Source organism: Panonychus citri, unplaced genomic scaffold, assembly GCF_014898815.1.
Source record: "Panonychus citri isolate SS breed McGregor unplaced genomic scaffold, ASM1489881v1 Contig00104, whole genome shotgun sequence".
NCBI classification, from domain to species: domain Eukaryota; kingdom Metazoa; phylum Arthropoda; class Arachnida; order Trombidiformes; family Tetranychidae; genus Panonychus; species Panonychus citri.
This window is the reverse complement of record NW_026515509.1, coordinates 1,701,046-1,717,671: the sequence shown is the minus strand read 5'-3', so window position 1 is coordinate 1,717,671 and position 16,626 is coordinate 1,701,046. Positions and strand designations below refer to the sequence as shown.

At 29.5% G+C, this 16,626-nt stretch overlaps 1 protein-coding gene across 1 annotated transcript; it reads right to left on the bottom strand.

Moving 5' to 3' along the window:
• Positions 1–23: 23 nt before the first annotated feature.
• Positions 24–15,073, bottom strand: LOC128389136 (protein XRP2-like). The gene is made up of 6 exons (XM_053348668.1): positions 14,533–15,073; positions 13,663–13,872; positions 1,000–1,172; positions 830–933; positions 550–753; positions 24–440 (listed from the first exon to the last, which is right to left on the bottom strand). Exons 1-6 carry the CDS (start codon positions 14,607–14,609, stop codon positions 126–128), a joined length of 1,083 nt encoding a protein of 360 aa, XP_053204643.1. The 5' UTR covers positions 14,610–15,073; the 3' UTR covers positions 24–125.
• Between the last annotated feature and the right edge of the window lie 1,553 nt (positions 15,074–16,626).

The following is a 16,626-nucleotide window of genomic DNA, read 5'->3' as shown; positions in this document are numbered from 1 at the left end:
GGTAAAAAGGACAAAAAGTCAAATTTAGTTTTTATCGTCATAAGATTTTGAGATTTAATAACTTTTTGATGTTATAACGTTGACGATTTATTGATTCATATGATTAAACAGAGACGATAATTGATTTAACTTGATTGTTCATCAGGTGCTTTGGTTGGTGTGGTAAACTTTTCCTGTGGAAGATCAGTCGAGTTGAATATTAGGCTGATCTGTTCAAAAGCTGATTCAGGATTAGATGAAACGTAGACAAGTCCAGTTGATCCCGTTTCGAGAGCGATTGTTTTAGCGGCCTGGTGAGATTTCCTTATACAATCAGGTCCAAAATGTTGGATCGCTATAACTGGACCACGACCAACGACTGAATTATAAGAATCAGTTCGAAATACTTGAGATGCTTCGACTTCTTTCATCATAAATTCTTTGGTTGCAACCAGCGAACACTTTAAATGAACAAAGAATTTATTTTAAGAATTAAAATCCATCGTTCTTTTCAACATCAACCACTTGTTGATCGTTATTTCTTACGATCATCTTACGATTTCGACTTACCGATTTTTCTGCCATTTCACGAATAAATGCTTTTGCTCTTTTCTCTCGATTACCATCAGGGAAAAATATAACCAAACCAGTTTCAATCGAAGGATCTGTTCGAACTCCCAAAGTTCGAGGTACGACACTTAACACGGTGTCCAGTGAAATCTCTGGTTCCTTGATGTTGAGTAAACATTCAAATACATCCTCAGGTTGGACATCCTTCATAAAAGAATATGTTATCTTATTATTATTATCAATTTCTCTCTGGACTATCTAACAGGTGGTCGTTACTTACATGGTCAAGGAGAGACCAACTCTCAACACCCTCATCTCCACCGAAATCATAAACTTGGCTCCAGGAATTGTTGAAGACCGTCAATCCTGCTAATTTGAATTGATCTAAAGGAGAGCAACAAGTAGTTATCATACATGTATGTATTTAGATGATGAGAATCTTGATCTTACCTGAAAGTTGTGAGTAGAAAAATGAATAACAGGCAACTAAGATACTTTCACAGGCTTCAATTGTTGGTTTGGTAAGACAGTGTAAAAAGAGATGAAGATTTTTACAATCTCGAGCACGAAATTGTTGACTGGCACAAATTATTCGGCAATTCGAACAATTCCGAAGGAAGATACTAAAGAGAATCAAAGTCGAAGAAAAAAATTGAGTTAAAAAAAATCGGACGGAAACGGACACAACGGAAACACTAATACAGCCACAGACTGAGTTTGCAACCACTTGTTAATAATGATGAGCGAGAGATTAAGTTAATCCAGTTATTGAATAGTAATCAAATGGCCTCTCATGTAAACATGGAATCAATTTTAATAGTGGTTTTGAATGATTGAATGATTGATTGTACACACAAAACGTAATTAAAAGGTAAAAAATTAACAAAAATGATGTTTAAATGAATTGGAAGGTCATTGGAATGAACAAATTGATTAAAACTGAATTGAAGGTGAATTTAAAAGTAAAAAGAAAATTCTGATTCCGTTTCATCAGGAATCATCATTGATGTTTCCATGAAATTTGTCACTGGTGATCCTTCATCACCGACAGTGGGTGGTGAGGATTCACTTGACTCTGTTAGGGTTAAATCTTGAACCTCATCGTCTTCAGGTGGTTGACTTGAATTGGTTGATTCTGAATCTTGTTCTGATCTTGCAAGGAAACTCCGAGCTCGGTGAAGATAATGACTAATTGATGTTTTCGATACTGTAACACCAAACATGCAGTAGATAAACTTGACCACATCACTATAAGATTTTGAAGATGAACTGTAATAGCAAAGAACCTTGGAAAGTTGATCTCTGGTCAGTTTAGAACGATTTGAATATTGTCGAGCTTTGATCACAAGAGAAAGGCCACTTTGCTCGTAGTTTTTGATGATCCGATTGATTGTGGCTCGTTTTAAATTGTACTTTTCACATAATTCATCAACTGGAACACCGCAATTGTATGATTCAATGATAGCACAGTGGTCAGATCGAGTTGTTGCTAATTTACCTTTGGTCATTTTGATGAAAAACAAGATCAACAGGTGGAAAAATCAAGAGATTCAAACACAATCAAACAAACACAGAAATGAAGCAAATTGATTAACTTTTTTAGTAAATAATTCAATTGTTAACCGTTAATCTTAATCCACCAATCAGATTTCCTTGTCTAATTTAAACTAATCTTCAAATTGTGACGTTTTTAATCAACATTGACAAACAACCTGTAATCAAAGCTTATTAGATTTGAAAGTTAACCTTTTTCAATGTAATCAAATTAAGCTACTAAAAGCTAATTGAACATTACACTGATCAATCTAAATTAATCTTGTTTTCTTAATCAATTTAGTGCAAGTAAATGTTCAATGATCACTATCAGTAAGAAAACGCAATTTAATTTATAATCAATCAATTAATCAAAATTGATTGTTGAATTTAATGATAATAGTTGATTGATTATCTAAATCAACATCATTCCGTACTTAGCATTCACCTGTTGTCATCTTTGTCATCATTATCTTCCAATGCACCTCCATTTATTGATTAATATTGTTTTGAATTGTGAATCTGAAAAGTTCTGGTTCCCTGAATAATTGAACCGACGGTGACATAAATAGATTCAGTTGACACTTTTAACTGTCTAACAAGATCAATAATTAACATTGAACATGAAATTTTAATCATTGAAAACATTGAATGAGTTAATCACTAATGAACTACCATGAAACATGAAGATTCAATAATAATTCATGAATCAGTTCATTTAGAAAAGGGAGAAAATTATTTCCTCCTCTGATTAATCTAGAAACAGAAAGAGTGAGAGTGAAGATTCAAATAGAAACAAAAACAAAGGTTATCACATAAAGATAACGGTAAAAGTTTCATGATGATTGTAATTTCCAAGTAACAATATATTTCCTCTGGTTATTATTATTATCTTATTATCCTCATGAGGTTTTTTTCTTACTTTTTTCAGGTTCATTAAGGAAGTAACTTCATGATGATGATCAAAAATGAAGGTTAAATGTGTTCATATGTCTACAACAGGTTCGAACTTTTTGTTTTTCCTTTTTCTTTCACTTCTCCTTGACCAGTATTTATAAATACTACAAGAATATTGTATTCATGACCATCATTATCATCATGATTTCCTGGGGTTCAATTCAATTTGATGGTGAAGTTTACTCTTTACTGTATAATCAAAAAATGTTGGATTGATGGATTATATTTACGATATTAAACTGTGGGAATTATAATTATGGTGAAAAAACAAGGTTAATTGTAGGAAAAAATTGTTTCACTTGAATGTTCAGGTTCCAAATTCAGAATCTTCTCTCTCACTCTCTACAATTTGTATCATTTATTTAGGTTAAAATGTTGTTGATCATCAGTTTCTATTAATAATATTAGGATATTGAAAGTGTTGTTAAAATATCAACAAATGATTATACCAAGGTGGAGGAAATTAATGATACCGATTTCGTCATGATAAAAAAGTTATGAATCTAGTCTCTTAGGTAACTTCCAATGTATCAAAAGAAAGAGTTTTTATTCTATCATGTCATTTATGTTGTTGTCATTAAATGACTAGGTGAAAATCGATGATTCAGTGAGAATCAAAATAGCTGAATTTAGTGCAAATTACTCAAGAAAACGTATAATTAGTGAATTAAAAAGAAATATCATCATGTTGGTTATTATGATAAACTGATTATAAATCTGATTCAGGCCACTTGATGATACTGATAGGATCATAATTTAGAATTATCGATGAAAAACGAAATTATGTCAAAAGGTCAAAATATCAAAAGAAGCAAGTAGTGTCACAAGAAACCCGGTCTCTCTAATGATCCCATGAGTAAATAATCATTTTCGATATGTCATGGATTATTATATCAATGTACTTTGAGTCCATTTTCGAGTCGATCTGAATTATACTGACACAAATATATTTCAACAAGACTCCAGCTTCGCACAATTTCGAAAAGACTTACAGTCATGAAATTGAAAAAATCAAATTTACCACCCCAAATGGTTAGCTAATTAGATAGTAATTGATGGATTATGCCATTTGGCCTTATGAAACGGTTACAAAGTTAATCCACGAAATTCAAAGCCTTAAAAAATGCTATAAGAGTTTGAGAAATTGCAATCAACTATTGATGCTATGATGGAAGATGTAGATGCAATGATTTGGTTCATTAAGGGTAATAATATCGAACATTTGAAATAAAAATATCGAAGTGATCAAAAGTTATACTCATTCGAATTCGGTATCATTAATTTCCTCCACCTTGGTATTATAAATATTATAATAGATGATAAATATTATTATCCCTTTGCGAGTCTCTTCAAATAATGATAAACATTTATGATATTTATTTGATAAGACACTTGATAATCATGGAGATGGTGAAAATTCATTAAGACGATGAGTGGTTTAGAGAGTCATCCACATGAATTATGGTGAATAATCAGATAAATTCATGCTGATAATCAATTTGTGATCACCAGCAATCTTATTCAGTCATTTATCTATTTCCTCTGATGACCGATTATCATGAATAATATATGATCATGATCCTAACCAGCTAACCTTTGACCTGATTCTTTCTCAATAATTTTTATTGATAATCAATACAATGAACAAATGTGAGACTTTGAAACATTTCCGCCTCCCAATCAACGATTAATCAAATGTACAACATTGAATTTAAAAATAATCAAAATGGTGAAAAAAAAAGAAAATGAACTTTTCAAGATAAAATCAAAGTCTCTCCTGAATTTCATGGTTCTTTTATTACGATAATAATAATAATCCACAAAGAAATTCAGTGAGTTCGTTTACTTTTCTCATTCTCTTTATTTTTACCAAGGAAGAGGAAATTTGATATCAACAGAGACAAAAAAGATAAATCAACAAGAATAACAGTAAATTAGAAGAGAGAAGAAGAATAAAAAAAGAATAGAAAAGAAATTATCATGTTATCATGTAAAACTAATTCCAAACTATTCACATCACATTCTCATCATGATTAACTGATAGTTTAGATGGAGAATAATTTCAAATCGAATATTTCATTTCATTCATATTCTAAAATCGAAAAACGATCAACAAAGTGGGCACGAATCCCGTCGATTGAAAAGTTCAACAGAATTATATTAATTGTAACAGGTTAATGGTCGTAAATTATTTCAACAACAATCAATATTCAGGACTGAATAATACATGCATAAGATGATGAAGAATTAGCAAGTTTGTATTACGAGAAAAGGCTTACCTTGAGTTAATAGTAATTAGAATAAGAATGTTACATTGGATGAATATTTATTTCTATTCTCCCTGAGTTTGATTACCACCATGAGTTCAGCTCTTTTTTTCCTCTTGTTCATCCACTTATCTAATCACGAACTTTATTCTTACTTTAATTGTATTTAGTTGGAAGAGAAAAGTTTTTCAATCGATTTTTCTTTCATCCCCAAAACTAAAAGGTAACCAGTTTTTACTTTCTCAGTAATGAATCATAATCATTCATGATTCATCTTGGAATCAATTATGTAATAATTATTAAAATTTTACTATTCTCATGTAATAATAATATACTTTTTCTTGTTCAGTTCAAAATTCAAATCCATTATTTGAGATTTTTTACTTATTTCAAAGTCAAAATACTTTGGTTGCATGGAGAATCAGAGTTCTAGATAATTCATGAGACTGATTTTCTAAGATATTTCTCGATAATTGAATTCATTTTTTGCATCATTTACTCTTTCGAACTCAAATATCATGATGTTCGTTTGCAATAAGAACAGGATTAAAGTATTATGTTCACTAGAATCAGAATCAAGAGACATCGATATTGCTCCTTATGAACTTGTTCTTAAAATTATCAGAATTCCTATCAATACTTGAGTAATTGGATAAAATTCATTGGCAGAAAATTTCGAATAAAGAAATAGTTAGAATTCTTTGGTCATTATTACTTTTATCTGGATCTTCATGGGGATTCAACAGTTTCTGGTTCTATTAATGCTACTCGATTGTCCTCTTTTCCATTTGGACACATTTCGATTCTAACTTTTGGAGTATTTGTATTACATAATATGAAGGAAGAGGAAAAAAAATTACCATGTGAAGGTGACATTTAATTCATGAGTAATCTTTAAGATCTTTGATCAGCATAACAAAGATTGGAACCGAGAATTGCAATTACAAAGATGTTCAGGGTTTCTTTCATGAAAGACATCAAATTATAACAATTGTCAACTGTGTATTCATTTGAATAACAATCATGGACTCAGAAACTGAATAAAATAACCTTCATCTCTCTCTCATTTCATCAGGAGGAGAGAAAAAAATAAGAGAAAAAAAATCCTTCCTCATGAGAATACTGATAACAATTCATTTCACTGAAATTCTGAAGAATCAGCAGAAAAATATTCGGATATAAATTTTTTTGTGGTATTCTCATGGGAGGGATGAAGATGGAAAATATCATAACAAGAATTCAACTGAATTTGCATTTTCGTGTTCAAAGTTATCTTCAAACATCACCTGAACAATTTTTGTCTCCTTGGATCCATGAAAACTCAAGATTAAGAATCGAAATCATTTCCAATCAAGAAGAAAATAAAATTCCAACTCGATAATTACATTCAATCAACAGAGACTAATCGCATTCTAAATGTACATAAGGAGAAAATCACTCGACAGAAAATCTATTAACATGAGCTCACCTATTGTTATTCATGGAGTGAAAAGATTCAGCTTCAGGGTGATTCAGGGGATTGATAACAAGGTGAAAAAAAAGGCGACAAAGAAAATGAGATAAAAGAAGCAAAATAAAAAGGTTAACCTATTATCTTAATATCAAAGGCTGAAATGATTCATGCAATAGCCATTAGATATTCCCTGCGAGTATGATTATGTTGATGAAAACATGATTATATTCACAATCGAATAGATAACCAAAAAATTAACTACAGGGCATCTGAGCAAGTTTCAAACAAGCTTTTCTTTAAAAACTTTTTTGTTTTTGAGTGTTCAGACCCCAGACTCGAGTTATGATAGTTTGGGCGATACTCAAATGTCATATTTTAATTTCAAGGTCATTCCGGTCATTCTGTTATGATACGGATTCAAGGTCATTTGATGGTCAAAATCGCTTTTGATGCAAATTCAAAAGAGTCTGGTGGGATGTCCTTTAAAGAGTTACTAATTTCAATCAAAACGGTAATTTCTTCATTTCTAAGTAGATAAAACTGTCAATGGTTTCGATGGATACATCACCTCATATAATTATTAAGTGAACCGGATCAAAGAGGGGCCGCTTTTTTTGAATATCTCGGCTATTAGTGCCTCTACCGGCAAATTTTTTTGCATTTGAAAGCGTGTTTTTTTTGTATTTTTGTTAGTTTCCGCAATTTGTGTTCCAAAAATGGATTTAAAGAAAAAAATTATGGATTTAACAACCGACTATGATCAACGTGCTTACATCCGCTTTTGTGCTGGTATTGGTGAGATCGCACCTCAGATTCATTGCTAACATTGTCAATAAAATGCGTAAAGGAGATATGGACATTGCCGATAAAAGAGGGGGAGACAGGAAAAGTGGACCAGCTAGAGATGCCCTATTGAAAAAATTGAAGGTGCTATGGCTCATTCTAGGCATTGGTCTATAAAGTCTTTGCCAGCTTATTTGGGAGCTCCTGCATCCACCGTCGGTGATAATAATTAATTGCAATTAAAATGATAACTACGGCGTTGATTAGGCTGGTCGAGCTGAAGAAGGTTAGATAAGACGATTTTTCTAATTATCGATCATTCGATTTCTTAATGTTCTGATGTTGACTATATTTTTCGACTCCAAATCTCAAAATCTTAGAATCTTTATTTTCTTTAAGCTGTTCTCGTATTAATAAAGTTCTTAGTATTAATAAATACGATTTTCAATTGTTTCACTCACCTTTATGAATAAATTGAATTAACGAATGTTATTATTTTTCTCAATTTTTATTAGCAATGTTATTAATTGCTAGGATCTATTATTGGACATTCTAATTGTTCTAATCGCTGCTCGTTAAAGTCAATGTTTAATTTAATTACGATTATCAAAGTTTGATTAGGATAAAATTAGAAACTTTGTTAAACATTCAAGATTAAACAATTAACCTGATGGTTAATTATGTTAATCAGCTTTTTCCAACGATAATTTCTTTTAGTTAATTGATTAGTTTAACGATGATAAAGTTAATTAAGTTTCTTAGATGATTTTCTTACCTTAGATGTGTCAATTTATTGATTGAACATCAGAAGGTAAAAATAATTAGTTAATCAATTGAGCAGTTTTAGTCAATCATTTTAACCGTGACTCCCTGGTAATATGATTAACAATCACAAGTCCTAATTAAGATAATTAAGAATTGAATTAGGAAAGTTTTCTTAATTGTCATCAAAATTTATGGTGAAAGTGTTTATCATTCACTTAATTAGTTAAAACAATCAAACATATAAAGTGAACTCACAATAAACTAATAACATTATTAATCTCTTGGAAATTAAGATTAATACATTAGACAGAAGTTAATTGTTGATGATTTTGATGATTGAGATGTAAACATGATGTTTAATGATTAGAACTCTGCTGTTAATCAGCAATGACGATAATCAGATGATCAGATGAAAGATTCTCATCTGTTATTCATCAATCATTAATCTTCAATTGTATCATGAGATTAACATGATAAAAGGAAAGATAAACACCCGAAAGAGGGAGAAAATTATTATCTCTCTGAATCGATATTCATCTTGAACATATCGAGCTTTTCTCTCTCTGAACATTTCTCGATATTCAAACTTTCTCTTCTCATTCGGGTTTCCATTCTTTTCTAATTTTTCTGAATTCATTCAGAATAACGGTGAATGTTTCATATTCTCCAGAGGAAATTGAGATAAAACTAACAAAAGAAAGTACTATGATAAAGATAAGAAGAAGAATAAAATATAATAATAATCATATTAGAAGATATAGATGATTAAGAATTTAGAAATGATGGATAAGGATTATCAGGATAGAAAAGAAAACATTAGAGATAAATAAGTGAACATGATTCTTTCAAGTTTACCCTGTTCACGGAATCATTCAAGTCATGATAGTCAAGATTTTCCGGTCAACTGAAAAACAAAAATATCACAAACTCGATGATTCTGATCATTGATAATATCAAATCACTATGATGAACTTATAAAAATTAAGGATAATGACATATTCTTGTATTGATTGGTTTTAATTCACCTTTGAAAGGAGAGTTTATTAATCATTAATGATTTGATATCTCAAATTATCTAATAGCTTTCTCGATCGGGACCATGGAAAATCTTGAAAATAATCAATCGAAGAAAAATTTTCTGGTGAATTTTTTTTTGTTATTCTCACAAAATTACCTGAGTACTGAAGCTTATAAACCAATTGTTTGTTTCTCATCTCGAAGAGTAAACCTTGAGTTTGATATTACATTTGAACAGAAATCAAATCTAAAGCAACATATAAATTTTGAGTTGAAAACTCAAGAAATTAATTTCATGGTGTAGCTGAATTTCATTGAGAGGTTTTCAAATTGTCAGGTTAAATAAAAATATAACAATTGAGTTATAAGTTGAACATATTAAAACTTTGATTGATTTGCTGTTTAACTGAATATCACCAAAACCAAGTCCTCTGCGTAACTTTTTGATAATGCTCTTGGTGACTTTAAAATGATCTAACATCATTTCCTTCAGGAATTGGCCTTGAAAATCGTAGGGTCAGAACTTTAATTCTGTTTAATACTTTGATGACATTCATATGACCTTTAGCCGTAAGGAATAAAAAACGCCCTGTGTTATTGATTATTGCCCATTCAACTGAATGGGATTATTTAATCACTAATGCTAATAAGTTAACATTATTAATTTTTCTAATTATCAAAAGCTTAAATCGGCTAATTAGTTTCGTAAGTTTAATCATGATCTAGAAATTGTGGTTTCTTCAATGATGAAATTTGATTAAAGATTATAATTTAATTAAAACTGGAGAAAAAAAAATCTCAAGATCTCATGTTCAATAAACTGAATATCAGAACTTTTTTATATGACAGAATAAATATTTATCCTATTCATGGGATCATCATGGTATTTGTAGATAATCATTCCCAATGAATAGCTGGATGAACATGATTTCATGTTGAGGAGAAGAGAAAAAAATTTCAAATTCGATTTAATTTTTCTCTATTTTTTTCTTTGCTTTTCTTCATCAGCTATAAATTTTTATGAATATAAACTTGAACCATTTCCCGAGTTTCTCGTGAACTTTAGCATGGAACGAAAATTCATTCATTTGGTTGTTTGCTCTCTTCCTGTTTTTGTTTTCTCAATCCAATCAGATTTTCCCCTGAAAAGAAAATCAAACTTGATGATAAAAATACGACCTAAGGATGTAAACAAAGTTCCGAGTTCATTTCTAACTAAAAAACAATTGATTCCCAACACTGAACTTTCAAGATAATCTTTAAAGAGAGATGAGATCGATTTCAAGAGATAGATGATTTCAGTGCTAATATTATCATGAAAGAAAAATGTTCATTTCAACTATTGATCACTTAGCATTTATCAAAAGTAAATATGAGTTTAAGCAGAAACATTACACCATTGATGCCCGAGGGGTTTTCATTTGAATACTGAGCTGACCAGAACTGTCTTCGTGTTATAATTTAGGAAAAAGTTATGATAACATTTTCGGAAATAATGGGAATTCAGTTACCCAGTAATTTCTGATTCCATCATGATGATTCAGAAGGATGTTTACCTAAGGAAATTCAATGAAATTATTGTTATTATTTCATAGGATGAAAGGATATTACATGTATTCTGAGTAGTTAGGAATTCATTCAATTTCAATTTTACTCAAAGTCTCAAATTTTACAACAGTTAAACTCATTCACGTTTGTTGAATGGAGAAAATGAAACATTTTCAAATCTATTCTGAGTGATAAATATTAAATTCATCGTCATGTTGTCATGAAATTTTCAGTTTCCTTAGAAATTTTCAGTGACAGATAATCACTTAATCTGTTGACAGCAATCAATTAGCTGGTAATTTTTTTCTTCTTAAAACTATGACAACAATTAAAGTTAATCAACTTAAAGAACTTTGTTCAAATCATCAGATTGAAATGATAATAAAGGGATTATGGTGAAAGAGATTAAAATTATCTCCTTGAACTGAAATTTTCTCCCTTTTCTGTCCATCAGAACTTTTTTGTTTTCAACATTCGATAAAGATTTGGAAACAATTTCATCGTATCATTTTTACTGATAATTCACAAGATGCTCTATTTTTTAGAACAAATAAAATTGATTAATCGGATTGATTGCACTTAATTCTCATGAGATTTCACCTAAATTTCAATTCAGTGGCTCTTAAGGTTAAGTATAATGTTCAGGGGACAGAAATGGCTGATGAAAAACACTCTGAATCAATAGAAACAATCAAATATATCTGAGTGAATTACTTTTCCTCTATTTTTCTTCCAGTATCATAATATGGATAATCATTAAGTGAGAAAATGATATAAACTGGTATTAAATTCATTTCACAAGAGATAACGGTTTAATCTTCTTGATAATCGAATGGATAATCAATTTTATCTAACAAATCAATCACAAGATGATCATCAATTCAATTATGTTTCAATTGAACCTGAAAATTAGGTGAAATTAAACAGAATCAATATATTCACCTTCAAGTGTAAAAATTTAACAGAAACGATCAATAAATAATAATAATAAAGTTCACATTCAGAGTAGATGACATGATGATGAAGTCATGATGGAATCATGAAAGCTCATGAAGAAGATGATAAACTAGCTACAGGAAGACTAAATCTATCTGATGAGAGGGAAAAGTTCATTTCATCTCAATCATCATGATGAAATTTCATGAGGTGGAAAAAGTTTCTAGGCTGATTTTTGTAAATACTCATGAAATGAAGCAATTAAATCAGTAAATTACATTCGTATTATCATTTTATCATTTTGATCAATGTAAATACAATTTACTTTCACTTGGTAACATTGAATTTAACTCAATCCTTTTCACCAATCAAACATCATCAGATTAAATCAATTGATTATAGTTAGTAAATTAGAGTAACCAACTTAATATTATTTTTACATTGATATGGTTTATTATTATTACTCTATTCATAGTTAATCATAAAAAAATCATCAATGTGAGTGATGATTTAATAACCATTTACACAATTTACTTTCATGGTAATATGATGAACCAGGGTAAGTGGCTAATGGGAAACAATAGATTAATATAAATTGTTGTTGATTGATAAAATGATATTATCATGGCGATGATGAGTTAATATCCGATAAAATTATTCCATATTATTTTTATTACTCGTTTATTCATAATAATATTCATGGTTCTTTATCATTTATCTCATATTCATAATGAATTTGTATCAATATTGTTGATCACTATTCATGAGACAAAATAATTGGTACAAATATTAAATTGTTATCAATGAATGATTGGCATCGATTGATGATTAACATTGACTTTGAATTGTATTCAAATTGTGAATGAATAGTCAATTGATATCGTTGATCAAGTGATTAGAAAAGTTAATCAAAATGTCAATAGTTTTAATCTTATTCATTCATCTTGTTGATCTGATACTATTAATACATGTAATGTATTACTACTGATTAACTTAAGCTCATTTACAAGTTAATTACAATTTAAAACATGAGACAAGGATTAATTTCTGATTCCAGATAAAATCATGTGTAAATTTAACTAAATTCAACTTCCCAACTAATCAAGGCGTTGATTATTCATCTAAATCAGTTTGATTTTCACCAAAAATCATGATAATGTTTCTGTGAGTTTGCAATTGAATAAACAGAGAAACTTTTTTTTTCCTCTAATTTTTGTTTCTTTTTCTAAATAATTTACACACACATTAGATTCTCATTGAATTGTTTAAATAAATAACACAATTAGCTGAACCAGAAAATGGGTTAAATGATAATAGCCGAGAATTCAGTTAACCAGAATATTTTGTTTGGCTCCATCATCATGATTATCCCTTGATACTCAGTGATACCAGTTGTTGATATTATTCATTTCCATCCGTTAAAATGATAATCTTGTTTTCTTGTCTCAACCAACATCATCTCCATCTTCATCATCGTCATCATCTTCATGGTGATGATTCTCAATGTTGTTTATCTTTTCATATAGAAGATGAAACTTCATCACCCTCAGAATTTTCATCAATATGTTTTCTTGGAATCTAATTTTCTTTAATTACTCTCAGAACAAACTTGAACATTTATCTCCATTCGGTTGATTTATTTTAGATGATGATGAAAACTTATTATCATTCAATCATAAAGAACTTTCATCTTAAACAATCAACTGATTATTTTGCTTTCTCGGGTTATTTTCTACCTCTAAATTGTTACTTTGTACAATAATTAATTTCATTTAAATGTAGATTTTCATCATCTCATCATATTAGTTTTCCGTTGAATCAGACAATTAATTAATCGGTTAATTGTTGACTTACCTTCCCTTTGTTGGTCCAACAAAAATGGTGCAATCATTACAATCATCAACTGTTGCTGAATCAAGGTAATCAAATATGCATAGAATTGATTTTTGGCAATTTTGAACGATAAATTGTTGACCATTAATTGAACCTGGTTTCTTAATCACCGTTGATTCCGTTACATTTTCAATTGTATATTCACATGGATCAATTTTTTCACGATTATCCCTGAAAATGAAAAGGTAAAGATAATCACCAAATAATATTACATTTCAAAAGTTAATTGTTCTCATATTGCAATTAAGTTGATTCGTTTAAAAATTCAGTTCTATGGTTAACAAATTGTAATACTAAATGATTTACATTATCTACTTCCATTAAAAGTGCTTATCCATGGTAAAAGAGAGAGAGAGAAGGTGAAAGTAATACAAAGATCTGAAATCGATTTTTTTTCCTCGAGTTCTAACCATACCCTATATGTGAACATACTACAAGGTCAAAGGTTAATTCTGTATTAGGTTTTCTTGCCTTCTTATTCTGGGTTCATATGATAATCCAAGGCTAATCATGTGAAATTGTTTGGTGACCGTAATCATGTTTACTCAATCAGTTACGCATACATTATATTAATAGGATTACCTGACAGGTTGATGAAGATTCAACAGATTAACGGATTAAGACATTGTCTCGGATTATAACAATTTATATGAATTCTCATGAATTGCAAATTAAATTGACTGAAATTTTCCTGAGTAAATTTCTAGAAACATTTAATAATCATATTTCTTGACAATTAACTGAACTAATCTAAAGATAATCAATGAAACCAGAATTGTAATAATTAAATTCTCATCAAGGGGATAAATTAAACATGAATAATTAACTCACCATGAATAATTATTAGTTGATTCAGTTTGAGCTTGTTGTTGTTGCTGTTGCTCATTTTTTGATGTTAAACAGCCCATAGTTGTTTAACTATCCCTTCAACTGGACAATGGTCAAACCCTTTCTGATAAATCTCAGGTGATACTCAATAAAATGTGACTACAAACTAACAAATATCATCAACTATTATTATTATTATTATTATTATTATTATGGTTAGTTGATAAATCCAAAAGGTCAGTTATTAATAACATGGACACAAAGATATAAACAGAAAAAGTCACTCACATAGACACAGGAAATATAATATTAGACAAAGGGGAAAAGGTAAATCAATAAAGGTAAATGATGAAAAGTTAATGATGATTTGAAACAAAGGTAAACAGGAAACAGATTAACTAGATAATCAAGTCTAATCGCAATCAAGTTAAATTTATGATCAGATGATTTAACTTGTTATCAAAACATTAATCATGTTGTTGTCGTAAGTTAATGTTACTTATGAGAGGCAAAAATGATTTGGTAACATTGAGAAACCAAGTGACAACCAAAAACTGGCAAATAAAAACCATAGACTCGAAAAGTGAGTCTTTTTTGCTCCTCTCTCTCTCTCTCATTTATCATCATTCTGTAGCTTGCTGAGTAAAATAAACTCCCTGATGATGACTTCCTGGATTTCCATTCATTATTAGTTCAGAGACATCTACCGATTTTAATGAGAAAATTTCGATTATCTGTTCAGTTGGTAATATCGAAAAGGTGGAAATTTTTATTACTTTTATGATCGATCGATCAATTTTATCTTCCATCTTATATTTATATCTCGATAATCATCATAACAATAATTATCATCTTCTTTCAGCTTTCTCTTTCTTTTCTTTTCGAACTTGTTTTCGAACTTGTTTTCGAAAGGACAAAGTTTGTTTTTCTTTCTCCCTCATATTAATCAAATGTACAGATGAAAAGTTCTAGTCCATTATTGATGAGCATTAACTTCATTGATTTAATGGCAATAATAGGAAATTCATCGCGTGATTGTCAATAATTGTAACTTCAGTTTATTAAATTAACTTTAATCGGAACAATTAAATTGTTGTTGCTTTTGTATATTCATTTCAATGAGCTTTTTGTTTGCTCTTTTTTATGCTAATCAATACAAGAAAATAATCAGACTCAAGCCGAAATTTACTCAGTTTGTTCATTGAGTTAAGTTACCAAAGGATTTCAAAAGTGTCACTAAATGTTATCAGAGTTTAGTGAATTAAATATCAAAAATGAATTTCAATTCTCTGGAACTTCAAGTTACTCAATTTCTGTTGGCTCGATAATCGATTCATTCCATGGGATTGAATCTGATCAAAATTCTGAGTTTTCATCATCTAAACAAAGTTATAGAACAACAATTTATCTATTAGCTTCTTGACACTCAATTTAAAATCGAGTATTTTGTAGTAAAATTTAATTACAATCATTTAATCAGAACACCAAAGGTAAATCAATTTACAGTTTGGTTTACATTTAGATAGATGGAGTTACAAGATCATTGAGTTAACTTTTTTTCTGGTTTGTTTTTGGGTTACAAGTTAATTGTCAAATTGATTTGATTGTAATTGTGAACTTTTTTTTCTCCCTCTCTCTCCAATCTTGTAGTTAATCAATTAGATAATCAGTCTAACAATTAACTTAACTACGAGACAACAAAACACTTGATTCAATTGTCTTTGAACTTTAAACCAGTAAAGTTTGAGACTCAACCTTAATTTGAATAGTTGATTAGTTGATTTGAAATATGTTAACTAATTAACGTAGCTGATTGGTTGATTAGTGGATTTGATTAATTTGATTAGTTTGAGAGAAAATTTATCTTCATCATTAATTTGTATGTATTGATTGGATTAACTTTCTAATTTAATAATCTAAATCACGGCAATTAATTATTTCTATTTACTTTGATAATCAATTGACTATCAGAATGTTTAATCAAAGGTAATTTAAGTTTTTTTAATTAAATGATAATCTGTCATTGGAATTGATCAAAATTGATTAATAAATGTCAAGTTAATCATTTCATGGTAATCAAATTGTGACCCTTTACAT